A 25,779-nucleotide genomic window follows, 5' to 3' on the forward strand; every position below is an offset into this window, starting at 1 on the left:
TATATATATATATATATAGATATATATATATATATAGATATATATATATATATATATATATATATATATATATATATATATATATATATATTCAGTGATACAACAAACAGCTTTTGTTCTGGAAGTATCTTCTTGTCACCAGGCATGTCCAACAAGGACTAAGCCCGGCATACCGAAACACAATGGGGATTCGAATCAGCTGACTAGGCCTCATCTGGTTCTCCCTCTGTGTCTGTGATTAGTCGACTGAAGCTTTTCTTAGCTGTAAGGACCCGTCTCCCTCATTTTCAACTGTTGATCATTTCGGAACGTTTTTGTATTCCTCATATTATCTAAACAATGTTTTCAGAAGGTTGTTTGTTATTTGTTATTTTTGGAACGTTGTTTTCGTAATGTTGTTTTTGGAAGCTTGTTTTAGGAACATTGTTTTCAGAATGTTTGGGAAACGTATTCATAACATTATCTTAACAATGTTTTCTGCAAGGTTGTTTACGGAAAGTTGTTTTCAGGGACGCCTAATGAACCTTATATTTCTAACATTATCTAAACAATGTTTTCAGAACTGTGTTTTCGGAACATTATTTACTGAATGTTATCTTCAGAACGTTTGTTTTTGTAACGTTATTTTCAGAACCTTGTTTTTGGAATGTTGTTTTAGGAACATTGTGTTCTGAACATTCACAGGACGTTGCCTTATCTAAAGTTTGCAACATATACAGAAAAGCCACACCCAAACTGTACGTGTGTCATAAAGCTCCGGTACAAATATCACTACATTCCTGGTAGTCCAGCTGTTGCCTTCCTACAGTTTGTGGGATGTTGTTTTCAAATGATGCTATTCAAAAAGACTATTCATTAAGGCCCCTGCACACCCACACAAGTGTTTTCAGTTATTTCGGTGAGTGAATTAGACTCCTGCACGCAGGTTGAAGGTTGAACTGGACTGGACTTTATGCGCGGGCAGAACTGTGTCCCGATTTCATACATACTTATTCCACGCAAATATTGCGCACACTCTGGAGGTGTGACACAAAAAGACGTTGCAGCATGCATGTAACATCTGCTTGATTTACAGAAGAAAATAAATGAAAATACATCACAGATGAAACTGAAGAGCTAATATTCTATATTTTTGTGACAGAAAAAACATGTTGCTTTCTCATTGTGAAGTTAAATTGCCATTGGTCTTCTGTATTGATTAATATACAGCTAAGGCATGATGTCATGACATGATGGTGGTTCTGCCCAAATAAAAAAATCAGGAAGAACAATTTCTGAGGCCGAACATAATACACTGTTAAAATACAGGTGTACCAATGGCTCCGTGGGTCCAGAATATCGGACAGGAGCGTATTAAGTAGTCTGGAGGAGATACTTGTGATTCGTATTGTGGCTCCACATGCTCTAATAATAACATGGGGGTCGAGTGTTTTATCTATCAGGAGAATTGCCCCAATCCAGTTTTATCTATCAGGAGAATTGCCCCAATCCAGTTTTATCTATCAGGAGAATTGCCCCAATCCAGTCTTCGAGTCGCCACAATCCCCCAGCAGATGGCGCTAGTCGGACAAACAAGCGCCCGCAGAAGCGGTGGAGTAACCCGGAAGTGGGCGGCACTTTGGTTCTGAAGAAGAAGAAGAAGCTCTCGGTGGTGCAAGCTCTGGTTCTGTCTCTAGCCGATCAACATGGTCCAACTAGTTGGTTCCCTCCGAAAAGAGCTGCATGACACCCTCTCCACATGCAAGGTGCTCGTGGTGGGAGCGGGAGGGATCGGCTGCGAGCTGCTGAAGAACCTCGTCCTCACCGGCTTCAAAAACATCGAAGTGGTCCGTCACACTTATGTTTGTGTGTGTGTGTGTTAGCTAGCTAGCTCTCATGCTAGGTCTTTGTGCTGCACAGACTGCGCCTGTCGGGGGGTGTGGGCTCGAGCTCATTCCCGGGAGGGGGTATTTGAAGAAGTAAAACATGCGAGTGTGAGTGGTTTTCTGACCCCCCCAGCCCTCTCTCTGTCCCCGGGTGCATCGTTAAAGGAGCAGGCCCGACATTGAAGTCGGTAAAATATGAGCGCTGGAGCGTTTGGCGCCATCGTCTTCTCCGAGTTAGCTCCGACAACTTCTCAGAAACGAGAAGTCGGACCGGCACAGACGCACTTAGACGCCTCTTCTGGTTCATTGTGTCACGTTATGTCATGCTGCAACGATTTATTATAGTAAATTACATTCTTAATTTTAGTTTGGGCAGTTTTTGTTTTGTTTTCGAGGTCAGCCGTCAGGGTGCTTTGAAGCTGAGAATCACTGGATCCCATTGAAGGGCGCAGAGAACCCTAGGTGTCGTTAAAGGACAAAAATAGATTGATATTAGTTCATATCTATTTTCTCTCGAAAAGGAGCAGAACATATGTGGATGACAAACAACCTCCACAAGTAAAACGTGTCCTCAGCCAGGCAAACGACAATTAAGGGACAGTATGAATATGAAGGGTTCATAAACATCAGATATTAGGGCTTTAAACTGATAGCCGGTGGACAGTTTTTAGCTCCACTCTATTTAAAATGAGTAGAGTACCTGAAACTAGTAGCTAAACCATCTGTTTGATTGTGTTTTGTAGTCGAGTGAGAGAGGGCGCTGAGGTAGTCTGAGGTGTCACAGTTGTAACCGTCACTATTGTTTTTGCAATCCTTAACAAAGGCCATGAGACAGGATGTGTGAGTGAACGCCTCCTGAACTACATGATTAATCCTTAACGATTCATTTCTGGTAAAGGAAGGGATTTTACCACAGGGGCTTTCGCAAGTATAATGAGGGGGGGGTCGGTATTTGTATGGAGAACACCATCATTATATAGTGGATTGTGTGTCAGCATATGCACAGGCATGCGTTTCTTTAAAATTATGATCTAAATACAGTGCTTTGACGTCCGTCGTGTTTTATTACATGTATACGTGACTGACGCTTCCACCCTGTCAATATACCGGCAGATCGATTTAGACACGATTGACGTCAGCAACCTGAACCGCCAGTTCCTCTTCCAGAAGAAGCATGTTGGCAAGTCTAAAGCACAGGTAAACGCAAACATCATCCTTAACCTCCATCGCCTTTTGTTTTTAAACCTGTCAACCACCCTGTGCTTTGTACTGTTGTTTTCTTGCAGGTGGCCAAGGAGAGCGTCTTGCAGTTTTGTCCCACTGTAAACATCACTGCCTACCATGACAGCATCATGAAGTGGGTTTCTTTGTTTGTTGCTCATTTGAGTCACTGAAAACATTCAGAGTTGTGTCCTTGTGTGTGGAATTGATTGTGTTTTTTTTCTCCCCCCTCCCCAAAAGCCCTGACTACAATGTGGAGTTCTTCAGAAATTTCATGTTGGTGATGAATGCTCTGGATAACAGAGGTATTCTCACGTGACATTTTGTGCGACTCCTAGCTAGGGCCGGGCAATAATTCAACAAAATACTTCAAAATGAAACTGAGATGCATTGTCTATAGCTTAAAATATGAAACCTTTTTTCCCTCTATAATTTCACTTGAAACCTTTGTTAATTTTGCACTGAAGTTCCTAATATAATAAGAAAATAGTCTTTTTGATTTGTCAAGTATTTAATTAAGTGTGAACAAATTTGTAGCCATATTGCCCAACCTGTCTCCTGAAATGATGAAGAAAACACTTTCTGTCTCCGTAGCGGCCCGTAACCACGTGAACAGGATGTGTTTGGCAGCAGACATCCCTCTGATCGAGAGCGGCACTGCCGGTTACCTGGGACAGGTCACCGTCATCAAGAAGGTAGGACGCGCACGTCGTCATGTATTCCATGTCGTAACATCCGTTGCGTAGATCATTTTTTTTGCCCGACCCAGTAACGGGTGGATGAATGGCGATTTATAACGTCTCTTTAATCCCTCCTGCTCCCCTCGTTCCCCAGGGACTGACGGAGTGCTACGAGTGTCAACCCAAGCCCACCCAAAAGACCTTCCCAGGATGCACCATCCGAAACACACCGTCTGAGCCCATTCACTGCATCGTCTGGGCCAAGTATCTCTTCAAGTAAGACAACATTCTCGTCATAAAAGCATCGTTCAAATTGACTACACGATTAAAAGCTATGGAGGCCTGCCTGCTGTGTGCTAATGGTCACCTTGCATCGGTTGTCTGCTCTCACTATAGTCAGCTATTTGGGGAGGAGGACGCGGATCAAGAGGTGTCCCCCGACACAGCGGACCCGGAGGCTGCATGTGAGTGAGAGCGTGGCATTGCTTTTGTACAAAGCATAATCATTTCTTTCATTTTGTAAATGTCTTTATTATTTGCTGCATTTTTGGGACGGCACTTTGTCACTGTTGCATTTGCTTGTAGGCAACAGCGTTTAGAAATACACGAGCACCGCACGCTGTAAAATGTGCGCCGTCTTCTATAAACAGGGAATCCCGAAGACACGGCAGCTCGCGCAACAGCCTCAGAAAATGACGGGGACATCAAGCGGGTCTCCACCAAGGATTGGGCCCGCTCCACGGGATACGACGCCGTCAAACTCTTCCACAAGGTCAGAGACGGTCGGGGACATCAAACTCAAAGAAAAAAACAAAAAACAACAACACTCAAGTTAAAGCTTTTATTTCCACTAGTGGTAGTGGCATGTATTGTAAACCAAACAAAACACACTGTGGAGAAGCAGGGAGACAACGAGCGTAAACCAACCTCCTCAATGCCGACGAGGAATTGTACTGAACTACCTTTATTGCCTTTTTTATACGTGCCCTGTAAAGAAACTGAAGAAGCGAAAGGTTGAATATCCTGACGCAATGTATTTATCTGCGCTCGCTTCATCATTCTTCATTTCACCTTTTCAGTTCACGGGAGTCTCCGGCGTACGGCCGCTTCAGTCACTTAGTTTGTTGGTGTTATTGTGTGTGTTAGTTTAGATTCAATGGAGTCTGGTGGCTTTGAAGACAGCATAGATAACGGCTTCAGTTCCTCGCTTTTAAAGTTCTGTCCGACCGCAAGGTAAAGCGTCCTATGGTCTTAGTTTTACTATGGAGTTTGCATTTCAAATTGGAACTAAGATCTGACTCGGCTGTTGCAGCTCACAGTGTGGGAGGGTGTCATGTCGACAGCAGAGCTTCTACCATCTGTCAAATAATGGCAAACAGTGAAAGGTTTTTCTTTTCTTTGACTTTTACTTGTTGCAGTTACACATCTGTTTGTCTTGGCGTCCTGCTGGAGACAAACCGTAGTGCCCACGGGTGATAGATGACAACTAAAAATGGGATCAGTGCTTCATTAAACCTAACAGTGTATTGTTTCTGATGATGCCTCTTTGAAATTGAACACATAGTAGTTTTTAGTGATAAAAAAGAATAAATCTGTAAGTACTTGACTACCAACTGCATGCGGTAACAAGCTCCGTTCCGATTGGCTCCTCTCTCCAGCTTTTCAAAGATGACATCATGTACCTGCTGACCATGGACAAGCTGTGGAAGACGAGGAAAGCCCCTACGCCTCTGGTCTGGCAGCAGCTGGAGGACAGTGGTATGTCTCTTCAAACATGAATGTCACTTTTAGCTTTTTGCTTAAATGTCGTTTGGGGACTCGTTCGCTGCTTGATCATCCCACCTCGTCGTCTGCCTGTTCCAGCACAATCATCTCCAGCTACTGCCGTTAATAACGATGAGCATCGAAACCCACATTTTGAGTGTGTGGGACAACGGAAACCCCCCGTAACTCTAGTCATATTATTGCGTATATCTTGGCCTGTTTACCCGTCTCTCTTGCTGCGGTGGTTGTTTATTAGTTTGTCATGTTCATCCGCGCTTGTTTGTGTGTCACAGCGAGTCCTCAGGAGCTGTCCGCGGGTTCGGGTCTGAAGGACCAGCAGGTTCTGGGCGTTTGGGGTCTCTGCCAGCTGTTCCAGCACAGCGTGGAGACTCTCCGCTCACAGCTGCAGGAGATGGGAGAAGGAGCCGAGCTGGTGTGGGACAAGGTAACGCACAAGCACGAACTGTGTGAAACACTAACAAATAATAATAAGAAGAAAGTGTGTCTTTAATTGTAAAAACCTCAAGAAGGGGTCTGTTGTAGCACATGAGGAGAGTGGTAGTCCCGCAACCACAAGGTACTTGGTTCGATCCCCGCTCTCCCCATAAGTTGCATGTCAAAGTGTCCTTGAGCAAGACACTGAACCCCCAGTTGCTCCTTAATAACTAAGGATGGGTCAAATGCAGAGAAGAATTTCCCACTGTGGGATTAATAAAAGTGTACATTATTATTATTATCATTATTATATTATAAGAAGCTTCACAGACTTGTTGACTATTTCTGGTGTACTTCAACAGAATACACGGTCGTAGTGTAAACGTTACGCAATGTGTTTTCAATGGCTCGCGTGTCCCCTTTGGTTCTCAGGACGACCCCCCAGCCATGGACTTTGTGACGGCCGCCGCCAACCTGCGTATGCACATCTTCAGCATGAACACGAAGAGTCGCTTCGACGTGAAGTGTAAGTTGCTTGCAATCGTGTCCTTTTGACCGCTTGGTCACACTGCAAACTACCATAGAATTTGCTGTATTTTTTATTATTATTAATGAACATTTTGTACTTAATGTACATTAGTTCCGTTATACACTTTTTTTAAAGCCCTTAATTAATAGTTTAAATTGGTCTCTTTGTTTTGTTTGTTTCAGCCATGGCGGGGAACATCATCCCAGCTATTGCTACGACCAACGCGGTCATCGCCGGACTCATCGTGCTGGAGGGTTTGAAGATCCTGTCCGGGGAACTGGAATCCTGTCGTACGGTTAGTGACAAGCGTCCATGCACCCAACAGTTTTTTTCATTCCTATCTATAGAGGATTTCAGTGACATGATTGTTCATATATCATTCATAGCCTGATTTATGGAACATTTTATTCCTAAAACATTAAGGAACACGATTATTATTTATTTTTTATGTCTGTTGACCTTTTTTTAGATTGTTTTTTTTAAAAAAAATGATTGTCTTCGTATAAGTATTAATTCCGAGTGGAATCTTTTAGTTGTTTTTTTGCCCCCATATTCATCTGGAGTGTCTTACCTGAAAAGGGTCACAGTGTTTCCCAGTCTGTCTAAAAGCAATAGTCACGTGCCCATATGGAATATTTCCAAACAAGTTTTTCTCACTGTAATATTTCCTTTTGTTTACACTGGCTGTGAAAAGATCCCATCATAATCAATGTAATTGATGGTGGGACAACAGCTAACAGCTCACTCTGCAACAAAGTCGGCGCTTTAGATAATAATCTCTTAATGTCTGGTCGGAACAGGAGGAGTCGAGAGGGAGTTGAGAAAACCTTCAGGGTCTCATTCAGATGGCAATTTCTATATGAAGTCTTGACACCCGTGGGTCAAAAAGTAGAATCCCTTCCTGCCAGCTCTCGATGCCTCAATGTCCTTTTTGCCCTTTTCTTGCAGATCTTCCTGAACAAGTGTCCCAACCTCAGGAAGAAGCTGCTAGTCCCGTGCATCCTGGATCCGCCCATCGCCAACTGCTACGTCTGCGCCAGCAAACCCGAAGTCATGGTCAAGCTCAACGTCCACAAGACCACGGTCCTCTCGCTGCAGGACAGGGTACAATGATGAGCGGGGTTTACTTGTTTGCACATCCGCCAATCTGCCTCAGTCACCTCAGTGTTTGAGTTATTAAACGTATTAAAACAGGCTTAATGGAGCGCCACAGCTTCGGCTGATACGGAAGGAGGTCATTACATCCACACTGCACGGTTCAATCAGAAAATATGGTTTGCACTCACTTACTTTGTTGTTTCGTATGCTCTGATCAGATCCTGAAGGAGAGGTTCGGCATGGTGGCTCCAGATGTTCAGATAGAGGACGGAAAGGGGACCATCCTCATCTCCTCGGAGGAAGGAGAGACGGAAAGTAAGTAGGGGGCGGGGGTGGTAGGAAAGCGGTGTGATTCTCTATTCGGACAGAGGAGGGCGCTGTAGTGTACCATCTGTCTATTAGACCGTAGCAAATGAACTGTCCAGACAAAGGGGATTTTAAAAAAGCATCTCTCTTTAGTGCTTTTGCAAGGGTTTGTAATTATAGAGTTGGAAATAAGCAGTTTGGGATATTTAAAAAAATATATATATTTATATTAATATTAATATTAGGGCTGGGCACGTTAACAACAACACGTTAACAACAACGCGTTAACAACAACGCGTTAACAACAACGCGTTAACGCAGCAATCCATTAACGCCGACAATAATTTCATCATGCGTTAACGCATTTTTGGCGGGGCTTAACACTGCTGCGCACATTGACCGAGAATATGGAGAAATGCACTTTTAAATGGACATTTTCATTTAAAATCTCTACTAGACGGCGTAGTTAATAAAAGCAAAAAGCTATTTGTATCCACTCAAACTGGAGTTATCTCATCATCGGAGGACTACGAGCATGAAGTACGTCTTAAAGGTGTTACGCAGCACTGAAACAACCAGTGGAGCGAAACTTCGTCAGACTACTGCGGCGTGCGGGAGAACTGTGATAAACCAACGCAGGAACAATGAACAACTGTCTCGTCTGAGAGGAGAGCAGCGGACTGCAGACCGATTCCTGTAGAGGAAGAGGTCGGTTTGAAGAGCGTCCATATGCTGCAAACACACCAAACGCGTGGTGTGAACGCAGTATTAGAAACACAACGAAAGGCGCTCCGTTGATTTGTATGAAAAGGAGCGGACTACAAAGATGGCGGCGGGGTCAATGTAACTGCTTTATTTTTTCAGAGGCTTTACAGACTAAAAGTCCCCTGCACAGTAAATTACAGCTGTGTATTTTTTTTAAAGATTTATATTCTGTATGTTAACTTGCTGTTGCTCCCAGAGTGCCTGTTATAATGTTCTGATAACATTACTTTAAAATAAAAGTGTGCCATACACTAGTTTTTAATTCATTCTTGAATTTTGCGCATAATGCGATTAATCGCAAAAAAATCATGCGATTAATCGATTACATTTTTTCATCTTTTGCCCAGCACTAAAATATAAATTTATTTATTTATTTAAAGATCGTTGAATCCCTTTCTGCCAGCTCTCGTTGCCTCAAGATTGTTCATTTCATAAATGTAACCTGAACGCATATTTATAAAGAATGTGGGAATGTATTGTGGTTTACAGTCTTAAAAACATTTGTTTCGGCGGTGTTGGGGGAAGAGTTATTAATGACTGGATTGTCCCCACATGTATAGTATTGGACACATTAACAGTATGACTCTCACTCCCACAGCCAACAACAGCAAATTTCTGGCTGATTTCGGGATCCGTAATGGCAGCCGTCTCCAAGTCGATGACTTCCTTCAAGACTACACGCTCCTCGTTAATGTCCTGCACACGTATGTACCTCCGTTCATTCCATCGCACGGATAAAATACTGTTTTTAAATAATAAAAACTTTCAAGTGAACAAAACTACAAAATTCTGTATTTGTTTGCGTCTTCATTGGCAGCGAGGAGCTAGAGCGGGATGTGGAGTTTGAGGTTGTGGGCGAGGCCCCAGACAAAGCTCCGTCCCCTCAGACTACCCCTGAAGAGGTGAACAGCGTCACCAACGGCAACAAGGACTCCGCCCAGCCGTCCACCTCCTCTAAAGGTCAGCGGGAGACGAAACGTTGTTTCTTTTTACTTGGTTCACATCAGAGTGCTGCTGGTTCTCTTTAATGGCACTGAGTGGGGAGGTTTGTGCTACGTTGTATTATTCTTCCTGAAGAATAGATCTTAAAGATTGTAGATCCGCAACTGCACAAAACCACAACTCTTTTGAGCCAAACTGACCACTTGAACTTTATCAAGACGAGTTGTTTTAGTTTTCTGTTAACGGGGAAAAACAATTTGTAATGAATTTTTTTTTTCCCACCTGTGAATGCTGCTGTCCGCCACCTTGCAGCTCCAGCAGAGGACGATGACATCATGATCGTTGACTCTGAGGAGGAGAATGAAGGGGCGTCGTCCAGCACGGCAGCAGCGACGAGCGGCACCAAGAGGAAGCACTCGGACGCAGAAACTGGCGAAACCTCCACCAAGCGCCCGCGGACGGACCAATCGAGTGCAGCCGCTGCACCCACTGACGACGACGACGATGACGACATCATCACTCTGGACTAACCCCTCCCCCTCCGAAGGACTCAGAACTCTCTGAAGGCTTATTGTTTTTGAGTTAAGACTGCCAGTAGGTTTAAATAAAACACCTTTTATGAAGAACAATCGACTGCCCTGCTTCGCCTCCCGTCACGTCCTCCCCTCCCCTCTGTGTTTGTGCTTTCATACCCCCACCCCCCTCTCCTCAGACATGACGCTGTAAATAGATTCTACATTTTAAAACGTTTTGGAAAAGCTTTGGTTATTGTTATCGGTTTCTGGTCCCTATAAAATGCTTTTCTTGATGTTTTTTTGTTTTTTTTAATTTTTTTATAAATGTAATGTATTTCTCATCCTACATAAGTCAGGGGGGTTTTGTTGTTTGGGTAACAAGATGTAAAAAAAAAAAAAAAAAGTAATAATAATTTCAAGGATTGTAATATGGATCTCAGTCGTTTGTGCTGAGACGGTAACAGACAGGCCGGGGAGCCTGCCGCTCGTGGTTCTCATGGTCTTGTCTGTTGGTGCTGTTGATGTCCGTGTTTAGCCACGTTGTGCCGTGGGGTTGGGGGGGGGGGGTTAGTTTGCTACCTCTTTTCTAGAACGAATTCTGGCTGCAAATTCATAACCATTCCCTCCCTGACGGCTCCCTGTGGAACGGCACTGCGTCCCAAAGAGTCCCCGGCTAAGAACAAGCGGCTTAGTTCCAAGCTGGTAGTAGTTTAACATGAACACCTCACGGTTACGTTTTTTATTAGTACGACTCTGTTGCATTTTGAGCAAAGAGGTTAAATTTGTTTGGGCGGATCGAGACTGAACCTCGGACCCGAGCAAGAGAGGAGTTTGCCAGAACCTCTCGCACAAAACGCAGCCGGTTAGCTCATGCGGTCTTCTCCGATGTCACACACTGTCCACAATTTCATATTTCCTTGTGGTCTTGACTTGTTTGATAAAAGGCTATGAAAAAAAGACAATAAACTTGACAAAGGCACAGCTTCTCGTTGTCTTTTTTTTATTTGAGGATCTAGTTATTTTGAGAGCCTCTATGTTCTGGTTCAGAAAGTGACGTGAAGTAAACGTCTGTTGATGCTTGTTTTTGATTTCTTTTTGTTTACTAGAGCGTAACATGATTCGCATGAACCTGTGTTCTCTTGACGTTCTGAATAGATTAGTTTGTTCGCTCCAGGGGTTAAAGTTTTGACAATCATGTGGTCTGCTCCGTACAGAGTGTGACATTGTTTGAAAAGAGTAACCATGATGCAACACCACCCACCGCTCACAAACGCACGCACACGGACGGCCCTTTACTTTCAACGAGATTGATTTTCTAAATGTTTGATTTGATGACACGTCCATTCTCCGCCTGGCGATGAGTCGGGATGCGGGACGACGGTAGAGGATGGAAACGAAAACTGACAGAAACATAACTACAACATAGGTGATATTACAGCAGTATGAAGGGGGCCATTCTGCATAAGTACTGTTGCTCTTCGTACTTTAGTGAAATGCTGATAATACTTTCTCTCAAGTGAAATGTTGAATGCCGACTTCTATTGAAGTATAACACACAAATCAATTTATTTTAAGTAGAAATACTACAGTGTTTGATGCTCATTCCACCACTATTTAAAAGCAGAGTTATTAAAATGATTTTACAGGAAAATAAATATGTAAATTCCTGGATGAAAATGACTAGAAACTGGCATTGTACAGCAGTTGGGTAATTCAATATAAAGTTCAGAATTAAGGGGTTCAATGAGTTACCCAATTATTGTTATTCTCTATGACATTGCTATAATTCTTTTTTTATTAATATTACAATTAGTTTTTATTAGTATAACTAAATATATACATATGATTGTATATATATATATATATATACATACATACAAATATATATACACAAAAATAATTAATTCGTAAATTCGTAAAGCACATAACTCTATTATCATCATCCCCACTAACGCCCCTCAGTGGAGGCCGCTGATTGGTCAGCAATGTGTCAGCGCCCCCCTAGTTTCCCCACAGCGGCCTTATCTCTTCATCTATCGAGCAAGGACGTCTAACGGGGTTCAGTTGACGCAAAAGCTTCAGAGGAAACGGTTGTTGTTCGTGTTTTTACGGGTTTTTTTGCGGTCCCATTTTGAATGTGTGTAAAGCGAAAACCCTGCCCCTTCCCCCGCCTCCAGGCGAACGGTAGGAAGGCGGAGACGAGAAGAAAGCAGCCAGACGATAGTTTTTGTTTTGAACGGGGCTCCGCGCGGAGAGCTAACTTTCGGGTGGAGTTCAAACGACTAGCGTGAAAGCTAACCGAAAGTAAAATCAGCGCGAGGCTTTTTAAAATTCCTTCTAGCCCCCGACGTTCGCTCCATCAACATGGTGACTTTGTCGTCCGCAATGAGACCGTTCGCTTCCCAGCTCCGCCGACAGCTCGTCAGACACGCCAAGAGTCCCCGAGTGACGCCCGCCAGGAGATGCAACCTCTTGGCGTGCTCGAGCAAATATGTGCTGTCTCAGAGTGAGTACTGCGTCCGTCCTCCCGCATGTTTACTGCTTCTGTCCAGCGTGTCGGACACGGCAGCTCGCTGTCACGGGGGGGGGGGGCGGCAGAGGGACAGACAGACCAAATGTCTGAACCTGCGGTTCCTCTCGTACTGAGCACGAGGGGGGGGGGGGGGGGGGGCATGTTTGAACCCGCACACGGTGGCAGTGCGTGTGTCGGTGTCTCATTGAGGGGGCAAAAGGCCCGTCCTTGTGGTTCACCCGCAGCCTCGCTTAATGGTGACTTTTGTTGTCATCCGTAACAACGTGCATTGAGAGCAGGGAAAACCCGGACTGGAGCTCTCCCCATCACTGGATGTGCTCCGTTGACGCTGCTGTGTTTGAGACGGATCTCGGGCTCCGGGTTTTTTTTTTTTATAGGGGGGCCACCTGAAGCCCTCTGACCTACATCGGGGGCCCGTATGTTACATTATGTAATGTTGTGTTGGGGATGTTCTGTTTTGATGCACGCAGGACATTTAGAGCCTGTTTTTGTTCCGAAAAAAAGTGCCATTGTAAAATAATACCACAGCCTTTTATTATATTGTGCTGGTGTTGGCACACATTTTGTGCTGGTATTATTATCGCACTGGTCCCCTCAACAAAAATAATTCCTTTTGGAGTATTGGCATAATCGACAAAAAAAAAAGTACAACCAGATTAGCCACTGGTTAGCAACTGCCATTTTGACAAGACCAGTGGGCTATTCACTGACTCCTTTTTGTGTTGTGGATCAAAATGTTAAAATCTCTTATGCTTGTGTGATCCACATAATTTAGTTTTAGTTAATTTCACCTCAAATAAAACCCCATTGGAAGATGCGGAGGTGCTGGGTATTTTTGGACTCCTGGCACCACCCCACAGGAACATAACATCTTAAAATGCAAAACAAAATTAATGCATTTATAGGAGAGCGTTTATTTCCTTTACATGTTAGACCTCTGGTTATGAGTCATTTGCCTTCATATTAACAGTTAAATGTAGACACACAAACTTGTCTGACGAGTCCCAACAACTTCCTCACCACACCCGACAACATAATCCGTGTCTCGTTCACCATCTCATGCCAACAACAACCTCAGAGTCAACATGCAAAAACGGTTGAACGTGGAAAAGTAGTCCAGTGCAGTAGAGCATTTATGTTCAGCCGTGATAATAAACAAGTTCATATTTAACTTTAACAAGCTTGTTTCAATGGGCACAGTCTGTCCAAAAACTTTATGGGAGGACCTTTGATTAATCTTTGAAGCGGTCCACTGGAACTGAGGTATCTTGTCCGTCCAGTGGCCTGCCCCTTTGATCTGTCCTCATGCAATTTTTCTTTGTAAAGAGACATCTCTGGATACGCTTTCCTTTGAGTCTGATGTTTTTCACCTGAGGAACGAGGGGGAAACAGTCTGTGCTTTCCTGAAGTAGGAAGGCACACTGCTGTCATTTCAGCATGCAAACCTCTTCCAAAAACGTTCCTCCTTTTTAGTGGTGTAATGACTCTCTACGTTAACCTGTGAGTGTCGGACTGAATAGAGGAAGCAACGCTGAGTATTGGGGTTCACAAAACCTTTTTTTCTCATCGGGCACACACAGCTGTATCTGGGAACTCTCGCCTCGTGCCGCACCTCCTTTCTCTGTCGCTACTGCTTCTTTTGAGGGAAGACAGACAGACACACAGATTAACCCTCACCCCAGCTGAGGTTGATTAGACCTGTCCCAGCACCGTTCCCTGACCCCCCCCCCCCCCCCCCCCCCCCCCCCCCCCCGCTCCACCCACTCTGCAGCTGAGCCTAACCACACCCCGCTGCCACAAGTGGGTTTGGCAAACACAACACCATATCCTTCACTTATTAACCTAGAAGCTCTTGGGTAGAACTCGTCATATGAAGTTGTACGACACAAAAGAAAACCTTAACTGAAGAAACACTTATGTCCACTTACTTTACTCTTACTTTTTCCATGTAGGCAGTTGCCGAGGTTTGTGGATATTGTCTTGGGATCCTTTAGCGAGCAGCTGATACTTTACTTTGCTGCCCCCTGATTTTTGCAAGGATACAGTAATGTTAAAGATTTTTTTATGTGTTCTTCTTGTCGTTGAAATCAGCCATTGATTTCCATTCATATTTTCTTTAATACAGTAGGGTTTGGCTGTATGAGGGTTGCAACACTGTCCATACTGAAGCATCTGTTCCTTTAACATCTTTTGGGTGCACTTTTGTATTTTTAATCGATTTAGCAGGACTGCTTTATGGTAATATTGGATTTCTATATGTTTTTGTCTTCAATTTGATGATGATGCACTTTCACTTTTCATGTAAATTAACTCACTAATAAAGCTGAATAGGGAGTAACTCTGTTTTGAAACCAACCTCAAGTGGCCATTTTTGGAACCGCAGTTTATTTCGCACTTCAACTGGGGCTTCATGCCACTGTGACGGAGGTTGCCTACTTGGTGAAAACGCCAGTCCTCACACAGATGAAGAAGCAACAAATAAAAACGCCGCCATTTGGTGTTAACGTGCCAAGCGTTTAAGATATTAACCTCTGCTTTCCAACAGCCCTTTAAAATCTGAGTGAATTTACTGCTAATGCAAAACCAATATTTCCTAATGATGTCGCTGAACACTAAAGGTCTTCCTCCTGCTAATTGTGAAGCAGCTAATAGACATTCAATGTATCCATCACCCAACATGTCGTCACGGTAATCGTTTATCAAGCCGTGCTGTCCAGTGGAAAACTATTTGCCACTGTGAATCGTTGCAGGTCTGATATTGGCTGATAGAAAAATGCTTTTGTTTTTTTCATCCGTCCTGCTGACTAAATGGAGTGAGCGAGCATCTTGCACACGGACACAACAGCTGGCCGAACAGGCATTGCAGGAATCGGGCTGTCGTCGCAGCTGGCGTTTCAGAGCTCCTCATACGTTCATTCGTTTTCCAATTCGGGACATCTGGCGATCATGTGACACTCTATTCAGGAGCTGTACGGAGGCAGAAGAAAGTTCACCGGTTACCCGGTTATCAAAAAGGCTCCGTTGAAATCTGATGATGATGAAGTTCATCTCCCAGTCAGACCTGTTTGCCTCTCAGCGGAAACCTTAAGCCCCGTTCTGGATGACTGGAGAGGGATAAATAATCGACTGCGCTGCTTTTGTGCCCTTTGCCAACAGCACTCAAAAGATGTATTTCTATAGCTAACCGTTTGTCAGGAGAGAGGGAGACACTCCCTTTTAAACTGAGCTATTTTATGTGTTTTTTTTTAATAAAGTATACCATAAGTGGAGTGAATGTTTTTGTTGGTGGATTTCAAGGGTAAATAAGAAGGACTGAAGGGAGGAGTTTGGGGTAATTAGAAGTCAGGTCCGTTGGCCAGCGCTGACGGTCTGACCGGCCAGAGGTCCTGGTCAGATTTCCCTGCTGTGTAGGGGAGCTGGAGGCGTGCCAGACATTCCGTGTGTCACTTTCTGTACAGCCAGCCCACTTCTCTCTTTTTATTTTGTAATATCCTTGTAGGAAAAAAAAAAAAGACTAGAAGGAAGTACTATTCACTACTCGCTTGCTATTTCTTCATTTGGTTCCTTCAAACGGCTCAAGGAAGAAGGAAGGACTGTGTGTCAGTCCAGCACCGTGTAGTTTCTGTGTTTTAGTTTAAGAAACTCTGGCTCTTTTTGTGTGAAAATGGACTGTCTTACAATGCAGGAAGCAGCCGAGTACTGCATGAAAAGTAGGTGTCAGCTTTTTTCTTTTATTTCTTCTTTTTACGACCTTTTCACGAGTAGTTCGAAGTTCAGATTTTAGTTTTTACATGCAAAAATTCTCTTTTCTTCTCCTTCGCCTCCTCCAGTGCATCCCATGTGGCAGGGACCCCTCGCGGTACCAGGAGGCGATCGCCAGTCCCCCATCGACATCGTTGTGCGAAAGAGCGTCTTTGACTCAAAGCTGAAGCCCCTGGTCACCAATTACGACCCGCAGACCTGCCAACAGATCTGGAACAACGGCTACTCCTTTCTGGTCGAGTATGATGACACCACAGACAAGTCCAGTAAGTCCAAAAAATTAAATTAAAAAAAACTGAATATTTATTAAAAGCTTCAAAGTAGTAGAAATTCCTCACTATTGAACACTAGATTTGGAGCAAGCCCTAGTCGTCCTTTTAGATCTGAATGGATTGTAATGGAAACTCTGCGGGAGGAATGCCTTGTTCTGATCTACACAGGAGGTTTATTCCCCCCCCCTTTTAAGAACCATCCTGTAATCAATGCTACACATAAAGCTGCTCATAAAAACCACAACCGCCACGTGTGTCTGGTGACTGTCGTGTGACTCATGCGTGTCCTGACCTCAACTGGTTGAGGTCAAAACGCACACTGTCTGGAAAGTGTTCTCATTTTTGGCTACACCTACATGCTACACAAACACTATTATAGCTTTCCAAACCATCAAAAACAAATTCCAAAATGCTTCAAAGCGAGCCGCCTCACGTGCCCGTCGGAGCCTCGTCTGGTGCCGAGAGAACAAAAAACAGATTTATAACGGTTAATGTTGAGAGCGGTGTTTTATTAACTGTGAAAGGGAATGGCTGCAGGTACATTAACTCCAGATTCAGTCTTCAAATTAGACTACAACAATGTGCAGCAGTGTCTCCTCCTCCTTGTCTGTTGGTAGTGTCACTGCGGCCGGTTAACAGGTGTAATAAAAAGTAATTGCTGCATTGGTGATCTGCTAAACAATAGTTTTCTGGATGTTTTAGGTCATTGTTAGCGCTTGAACAAGCTGCCCTCAGTGTGGGATTGTTTCCTCCTTCTAAAGAAGGCGTGGGACGCACTTCTTTTTGAAACGGACTGTGAAAGTCAAGGTGCACTGATCTACATGTCCTTCTACTTTGCGGCGCAGCGCTGAAAGGAGGCCCCCTGCAAGACCAATTCCGGTTGTGCCAGTTTCACTTCCACTGGGGTGAGAGCAACGCCTGGGGGTCAGAGCACACGGTGGACAGGAGGCTGTTCCCCGCAGAGGTACTGTGCTCTGACGTGCACGGATTAGCCACACATCGTTCCTACAGGGACACCGAGATGCTGCGTATTCTGTCATATTGTATAGATGACATAGAAAAAGGACATTTTTAATCCTTTTGGGAAGTTATTTTCATTTACCTCACAATATTGTCAGCATGTACAGGGGGCGTACACAATATTAAGGGGCGGAGTGACATCCCCATGAAATAACATTGATGATGTTAGATCCAAAGGAGAGATAAATGGTCCAAGCCATTATATCAGCCAATATTAGCTTATTGCAGATACATCTGTTGCTCTTCATGTCACACTATGGGACCGTCCTGTCTCGAGACCACAAAGGTAGCAGTGTCCCGGTCTGTGCTGCAAAGCAACGACATTGTGCTCAGCTTTATTTATTCATATTATGAAGCAGGTACCGGGTTAGACTCGTGGTGCCGCACCGGTGTCTCATTACATGTAACCGCAGTACCTTTGGCATCTTTAGCTTCTCGCCTGCTTTCTGGAATAATGTAGTATGTTAAGCACAGTCACATGCAGGTATGTGTGTGACCATGTGACCAGTGTTCAGTGGAAAAAGACGAGAGAGAGAGAATTCTCCCAGGACCAAATGGTCTCTTGAGGGTTAAAAGGGGAAATGGAAGGAAATTAATGCAACACTACACTGTTCAAACAACGTAAATGTTGACTTACTTTTGCAGTCCCATTAGTTTTTTCTATTCACGTGTCCTCCTTGAAATCCCTGGAAAAGTACTGAGAGTATTGTATCGGGGGGGGGGGGGAGGGGATCGGTGAAAGTTTGGAGCGGAACAATGGTTTATCCCGCTGCGTCCACATTCTGCCGGTTGTACAGCCGGTTATCGGGCATGCCGCCAGGAGCTTTGCGGTGTTCGTCTTTGCACCATTAAAGTAAAACACCGGCAGTGCGTGAACATGTTCTCTCGGATCACGGATCATCTATTTTCATAGCGTCCCATTAGTTTTAGCGCGCATGTGTACATGTGTACAGGTTCCACTGTGCGTGTGTGTCCTCTACCGAGCCCTTGTTGTTGGGAATGTGTCGCTGTCGTCGTTGTCACTCGGCAGTCTTTGTGTGTGCAGAGGATCAAGTTCCAGTCCTGACGGACAACTCTGTCAGGGTTTTCCACAAGGCTATAGAGTAACCAGCTTACTCAATGGGGGGTACTCATGCCACTAATCCATCGTACACCCGCTAATTATCCCCTGTCGGTGCAATCCACACAATTTCTCAATGTGTTTTGACATTTTTCTTATATTTCTTAAACGCAGAAGACGACTTATCGCTCTCTCCTCTCGGCCTCAGGACTCGACCTCTCAGCTGAGCGTGCGCACACATTCTGTATGAATGAGTGTAGATAAATGGACAGGCTCTATCTTAACGAGCATGTTCGGGGCTATGGAAAGCTCTGCTTGTGTCAGTCGGTGTTACTGTGTGAATGATTTAAAGCTCGAAATCTACGTTGTGAATGATATATTAACCCTTCATCTGTTGTCCGCTGGATCGTAGAAAATAATGTCTGCTCCTAGTTTCCACACGCCCTGAGTTTTACGTCCATTAGTGGTATTTTAAATGAGTTTGTGTTTTTGGGTTGTAGTGGATTTTATATATATTTGCACATGCAGATAAGAGAAGTTTATGTTTTAAAGTAATACATAAAGAAAGATATGATAATTAATTTGGGATATTATGAGGAATATTCTGGAGGAATGTATTGTGAAACATAAGAGAGGATCACTGTTTTATTATTCTGTTTTAATGACAAATGTAATGATTAACTGTATGATGCATGAGAATGAATGAATGTTTTATTGTTTAGACAATAGTTAAAATGGATGCCGATTGAAACCTAATGTGTTGCTTTTATTCTGAAGGCAGGATAGTGGGTTTTATTCTGAAGGGGAACTGCCTGTCCTTGACCGGAAGTGTGAACTTTGACCTCGCCAGCTTATCAATTGGCTTAGCGAACAGAACTGCGGCATCCTTTGAACTGACCAATAGAACTAACCTTTAGGTGTGAATTCATTTGCATGACCAGACTAAAGACCGAGCATTTGTTCTGGGGAGACATGGTTCTACTGGTCTGGAGACATGGTTCTACTGGTCTGGAGACATGGTTCTACTGGTCTGGAGACTCGAGACAGCCCCGGTCTGGTGCTCCTTGGGAGCTGCAGTCCGTCTGTGGAGAGTTCCTCCTTTCTGGCCCCACGATCGTGAACGCTACATGAGTATTATCTTTGCCATTAAATATTGTTAAACTTTAACTCATTGAATCCTGAATTTCCTGTGGCCACGGGACCCGGAGCTTTGAACACAAATCTTAGTGTCAAAAAAAGAAAAAGACAAAGTTTAGTCAAGTTTCCCCCCCCCCCCCCTCGCTCTGTATCTATTCTCCTTTCTTTAAACAAAAAAGTTAACAATACTTATTTTTTCAGTTGAAAGAATAAACTCTACGAATAAATAAAAAGAAATTAGTGGGTCATCTGGAGTACAGAAGGAGTGGGCCGGGGATCAGGGTCGAAGGCGTGAAAAAGATCACAGTCAAGGTTTACAGTGTCACACACACACACAGACTCAGACTCCTGATATGTGTGTACGCTGTTTGTGTGTTTTCAGCTCCACTTGGTCCACTGGAACTCTGACAAGTACAGTTTGTTTGAGGAGGCCGTGATGGAGGACAACGGGCTGGCTGTCATTGGAATCTTTCTTAAGGTACAACACACTTGGAAGTGCCTGCAATAATAACGCATTGACTATATGTGCTCAGACACGTTTCAGTCCGGCTTGTTGACACCGTCTCGTGCACATTCTGCAGTTCGTTGACGAGGCGACACTGTGTGTGTGTGTGTGTGTGTGTGTGTGTGTGTGTGTGTGTGTGTGTGTGTGTGTGTGTGTGTGTGTGTGTGTGTGTGTGTGTGTGTGTGTGTGTGTGTGTGTGTGTGTGTGTGTGTGTGTGTGTGTGTGTGTGTGTGTGTGTGTGTGTGTGTGTGTGTGTGTGTGTGTGTGTGTGTGTGTGTGTGTGTGTGTGTGTGTGTGTGTGTGTGTGTGTGTGTGTGTGTGTGTGTGTGTGTGTGTGTGTGTGTGTGTGTGTGTGTGTGTGTGTGTGTGTGTGTGTGTGTGTGTGTGTGTGTGTGTGTGTGTGTGTGTGTGTGTGTGTGTGTGTGTGTGTGTGTGTGTGTGTGTGTGTGTGTGTGTGTGTGTGTGTGTGTGTGTGTGTGTGTGTGTGTGTGTGTGTGTGTGTGTGTGTGTGTGTGTGTGTGTGTGTGTGTGTGTGTGTGTGTGTGTGTGTGTGTGTGTGTGTGTGTGTGTGTGTGTGTGTGTGTGTGTGTGTGTGTGTGTGTGTGTGTGTGTGTGTGTGTGTGTGTGTGTGTGTGTGTGTGTGTGTGTGTGTGTGTGTGTGTGTGTGTGTGTGTGTGTGTGTGTGTGTGTGTGTGTGTGTGTGTGTGTGTGTGTGTGTGTGTGTGTGTGTGTGTGTGTGTGTGTGTGTGTGTGTGTGTGTGTGTGTGTGTGTGTGTGTGTGTGTGTGTGTGTGTATGCAGTTTAGATTGTAACCGCAATCCAGATTAATGTCTAATCCTTTGTGTAGGTGGGAAAGCGTCACGAGGGGCTGCAGAAACTGGTAGACGCTCTGCCGGCTATCAGACACAAGGTTAGTCCACATGCACGCACGCACGTACACACACACGCACACACACACGCACACGCACACACTTTTATGAAGCCCATTTAAAATCTAGTAATGATTGGTAAATACTGGCGCCCTCTAGTGGTTCAGTAGACACCACAGGACTGGCCAGACAGCCAGACCGGCCCCTCACAGCAATTATATTTGTGTATGTACACTACCGTTCAAGTTTGGGGTCACCCAGACAATTTTGTGTTTTCCATGAAGACTTTTATTTATCAAATGAGTTGCAAAATGAATAGAACATAGTCAAGACATTGACAAGGTTAGCAATAATAATTTTTATTTGAAATATTAATTTTGTTCTTCAAACTTTGCTTTCATCAAAGAATGCTCCATTTGCAGCAGTTTTATAGCTTCTCTCACTAGCATAACTGTTTTCAGCTGTGCTAACATCATTGCACAATAGTTTTCAAGGGTTATCTAATCATCCATTAGTCTTCTAAGAACACAATGTACCATTAGAACACTGGAGTGATAGTTGCTGGAAATGGGCCTCTATACACCTATGTAGATATTTCATTAAAAACCAGACGTTTCCACCTAGAATAGTAATTTACCACATTAACAATGTATAGAGTGTATTTCTGATTAATTTAATGTTATCTTCATTGAAGAAAACAGTGCTTTTCTTTGAAAAATAAGGACATTTCTAAGTGACCCCAAACTTTTGAACGGTAGTGTATGTATGTGTATATATATATATATAGATAGATAGATATCTTTCTTTCTTTTGAGAAGTCATTTACAGACCACTACAGTACTGGGTGCCAAAGATGTACTTCCTACATTTTACATTATTTATCACTTACGAATTGGCCACTTTAGAATAAACGCTTCTTAATGCTACAACAGTATTAGTTACTAATGTAAGTTATATAAAGATAGTCTTTAATAACTATGTCTATATATCTTGCTGTACATGTTTAAGGTGACTGACTGGAGGTCAAAGCTTACTACCCGTGTTTGACATCCCTGCTACTGTTCCGCTTATCGCTAATAATGTCTGATACGGTTTGTGTTTGTCCATTAAAAGGACACGCGGCTGTTGTATAACACTCATTGTGTTGGACTCGCGTGACATATTTTATAATGGATCATGATTAGATAATGATGGTTGTAGTATTTAGATTATGGCGACAGTCTTCTGTCATATCTGTGCTGTAATGATACGGAAGTCCCAGGAACAGATTGGGATTTTAGCAAAAAATTTTACAATCGTCATATGAATATTTTAAATATCTTAGCAATTGTATTTTATTTCATTATATATTAATATTATTGGCTGCACGGTGGTGTAGTGGCTAGCACTGTCGCCTCACAGCAAGAGGGCCGCGGGTTCGATTCCCGGTCGGAGCGGTCCTTCTGTGTGGAGTTTGCATGTTCTCCCCGTGGCAGCGTGGGTTCTCTCCGGGCTCTCCGGCTTCCTCCCACAGTCCAAAGACATGCTGCAGGTTAATTGATCTCTAAATTGCCCATAGGTGTGAATGTGAGAGTGAATGGTTGTATGTCCCTACATGTGCCCTCGATGGACTGGCGGCCTGTCCAGGGTGTCCCCTGCCTTCGCCCTATGTCAGCTGGGATAGGCTCCAGCGCCCCCGCGACCCTAATGAGGATAAGCGGTATTGAAAATGGATGGATGGATGGATTAATATTATTTAAATATTAGAACCTTTTGTGTTAAAAGCTATGATCTTGCTTGTCTCTTTCCCCCTAACATTACAATAATTAATCTTACAGGACAGCGTAGTGGAGTTTACCAGGTTCGACCCTGCCTGCCTGTTACCCGCCAACACCGATGACTACTGGACCTACCACGGCTCTCTGACCACGCCCCCTCTGACCGAGTCCGTCTCCTGGATCGTCATGAAGCAGCACATAGAAGTCAGCCACGACCAGGTGCGTAATATCCACGTTCCCATTCACAATAGCACATTCTGAGGGTTGTAATCAGATGTTGTTCTGCTGCCTCCAAGTGCCCAAAATAAATCAGTCGAGCACCCAACACAGCCAATATGAAGGGGGGCACTCACTGTCAGCCGGACTCCTTTTTTCATTTGGCATTTCTGTCTTTCTAGCTGGCGGTCTTCCGCAGCCTCCTCTTCACCTCGGCTGAGGAGGACGTACAGAAGAGCATGGTGAACAACTTCCGCGTGCAGCAGTCCCTCTGCGGCCGCACCGTCCGCTCTTCCTTCACTCCTTTCCTCCAGGAGGCTGAAGGCGACAAGCACACTCACTGACGCTGCTGGAGCCAGTACTCCCAGTGACTCGGCTCCGCACTGAGGCCCAAACTACCTTTTTACTCTGTGAGCAACTCTCCACACTCCTTTTTACAAACAAACTGTCACGACACAATGTTCCCCCAGAGGATCTTTAGTGACACTTAGTGCTGTTTTTCTTTTCAAGGAGTGAACCGATTTTCTTTTTTTTCTTCTTTTCTTACAAACCAGTTTCACATGAAGGATGCTGGGAAACTTTGGATTTTTCAGATTTTGGTTTGAGTACTTGCAGACCATCAAACAATAAGGGAAGGTTGCTGTGGGTGGGGGGATATGTAGCTTAAATTACTTTATTATTAACAGGAATTGTGTTTTATTATACGGGGACATTCAGTTACTGTGCTCCACAGCACTGTGTGCTGGTCACAGTCGGTACTACAGCAGAGTCTGCTCTGACTTCCTCATTACTTTGTTATCTCTAGAAGAGTAGTGCAGCTGTTTACAGCAGACAGACTACACAATACATAACATAAAGGTCTAATATCATCAAGAGCTTTTTAAAAACAAACAAACACAATTCATGTGTGGTGGGTTGTTGGGTTTTTATTAACTTTGTCATCTATACATTAATACGATTTAGAATGTATGTTTTATTTTTTATCTGTTACAAAGAGATTATACTGTATACATGTTTTAAAGGAACTCTTACCGAGCCCTGGGGTTTCTACTACTATTAACATGTTACGATTGCTCACACAGTTACAGTTGTTACAGTAGCACAAACGCACACATGCATTATTCAGATTGAAAGTAGCGTGTCGTTTCTTTTGTTCTTCTGTAGTTTCATCTACCGTAACCACAGTGCCTTAAACCGGTAACTGACAGGACTTTCAGGTCGGCTGATTGATTCAAGTCTCGATCAGTCTGTCCGGTTTGGTTGGCTTTCTGATGGGCTGACGTTAATCAAAGATAGGATGAGATTTAAATGTCACTGTTTTGGTTCGAGGAAAGGGCCGAAAGAGTACCGAGGACTGTAACTGATTGTATGCATTTTCCATCGGAATGTGAAGGACGCTACCATGAGTCGCCGTGGTAGGGCTGGATAAAACAAGGTGACTAGAGTGGGACCAACGGCCCACAGCAGCCTCGCGTATCGTCTCGCTGGTGTCGACAAATCTGGATTTATCGGGGCTCTCGCCCTCCATAACTCGCTCAGGACTATGAAGTGTGTTGCTGGGGTTTAACTGCCATATACCGCCTAAGTCAAATTGTCATCTAGTACTGCAGCTGCTGTTAGAAAATTGGGAATGTTTGTGATTTTAGTTCTGCCAAACAACTTTGAAAAAACTACAGCTCCCGAAGAAAATGTACAAGGGCCCCCACCTTCCACAGCATTCATTGTTATTCCAGACTTGCCTGAGATGAGTGCTTGTGGGACATGGTGTTTGTTAAAGGCCACTATAATATATTATGGTAAATAAACAAAGATTTTAGGTATTTATACCAAACAGGATTATTAGTTTGCATATAGTGTCAAAGGAAAGTTCCTTTTTGCCTGCAGCTCTGTCAGCAACACCTAATGTACCTAATCCAGAGCGCCCGCAACTCTGTGTGTGTGTGGATCCACCTAATCCAACAACGCTGCACACAAAAGATCGAGAGCCGGATTATGTAATCTTGCATCGTGTAAGTATGGCAGACCGCCAGCGTTGGCTCACCCGATGAACCTCCTCACTATGCAGCATGAATATGAAAAGAGAGAAGTGAAAAAGCTAGGAGGAAGGGGGAGTGGAAGTGAAAACTATAATTGCACTAAAAGCCGTGTATCTGGCCTCTTCTACGTTTATGATCTGCGTGTAAACGCACAGTTGGGTTGAGAAGCTCCCGGCTGTCTGTATAATCCCCCCGAAAAGAACAATGCAACTGGCCCCCCACCGCTATAGAAATAGCCGTTGCTCCCTTCCTGCATGGACGCTCATATCAGGCATACCCACCCAGCAGGAAGCCGCCTTCCCCCCCCCCCCCCCACACACACACACACACACACACACACATACACACGCGCTGAATAGACTCAACTGGATATGCGTCGAAAAGGATTTGCTTCAGATTTGACCACAAAGACGCCGAAGGAGTGTCCTTGGTGTGGAAGAAGTGTGTGATTCCACTTCTGGGAATATTGCATAATTGCCTTTTTATGATGCA

General features: G+C 44.1%; 2 protein-coding genes across 3 annotated transcripts; both read left to right on the plus strand.

The window, feature by feature from the left end:
* Window positions 1-1,602: 1,602 nt before the first annotated feature.
* uba2 (ubiquitin-like modifier activating enzyme 2) lies at window positions 1,603-11,099 on the plus strand. Its single transcript, XM_034535199.1, has 17 exons — window positions 1,603-1,826; window positions 2,979-3,062; window positions 3,152-3,222; window positions 3,327-3,391; window positions 3,681-3,781; window positions 3,921-4,042; window positions 4,163-4,230; window positions 4,417-4,538; window positions 5,425-5,524; window positions 5,824-5,975; window positions 6,398-6,491; window positions 6,677-6,789; window positions 7,443-7,598; window positions 7,811-7,907; window positions 9,262-9,367; window positions 9,481-9,623; window positions 9,918-11,099. The coding sequence occupies exons 1-17, from the start codon at window positions 1,686-1,688 to the stop codon at window positions 10,133-10,135; spliced, it is 1,953 nt and encodes a 650-aa protein (XP_034391090.1). The 5' UTR covers window positions 1,603-1,685; the 3' UTR covers window positions 10,136-11,099.
* A 1,011-nt stretch (window positions 11,100-12,110) lies between these two features.
* On the plus strand, window positions 12,111-25,362 carry ca5a (carbonic anhydrase Va). Of its 2 annotated transcripts, none has more exons than XM_034534707.1 (7): window positions 12,111-12,626; window positions 16,484-16,681; window positions 17,533-17,651; window positions 20,287-20,382; window positions 21,257-21,319; window positions 23,096-23,254; window positions 23,434-25,362. In XM_034534707.1, the coding sequence occupies exons 1-7, from the start codon at window positions 12,485-12,487 to the stop codon at window positions 23,593-23,595; spliced, it is 939 nt and encodes a 312-aa protein (XP_034390598.1). In that variant the 5' UTR covers window positions 12,111-12,484; the 3' UTR covers window positions 23,596-25,362. The 2 variants fall into 2 exon arrangements, with proteins under 2 accessions (XP_034390598.1, XP_034390599.1); XM_034534708.1 differs by lacking the exon at window positions 12,111-12,626 and adding an exon at window positions 14,478-16,363.
* Window positions 25,363-25,779: the final 417 nt, after the last annotated feature.

The sequence above is a fragment of the Cyclopterus lumpus genome, chromosome 6 (assembly GCF_009769545.1).
Source record: "Cyclopterus lumpus isolate fCycLum1 chromosome 6, fCycLum1.pri, whole genome shotgun sequence".
Classification (NCBI taxonomy): domain Eukaryota; kingdom Metazoa; phylum Chordata; class Actinopteri; order Perciformes; family Cyclopteridae; genus Cyclopterus; species Cyclopterus lumpus.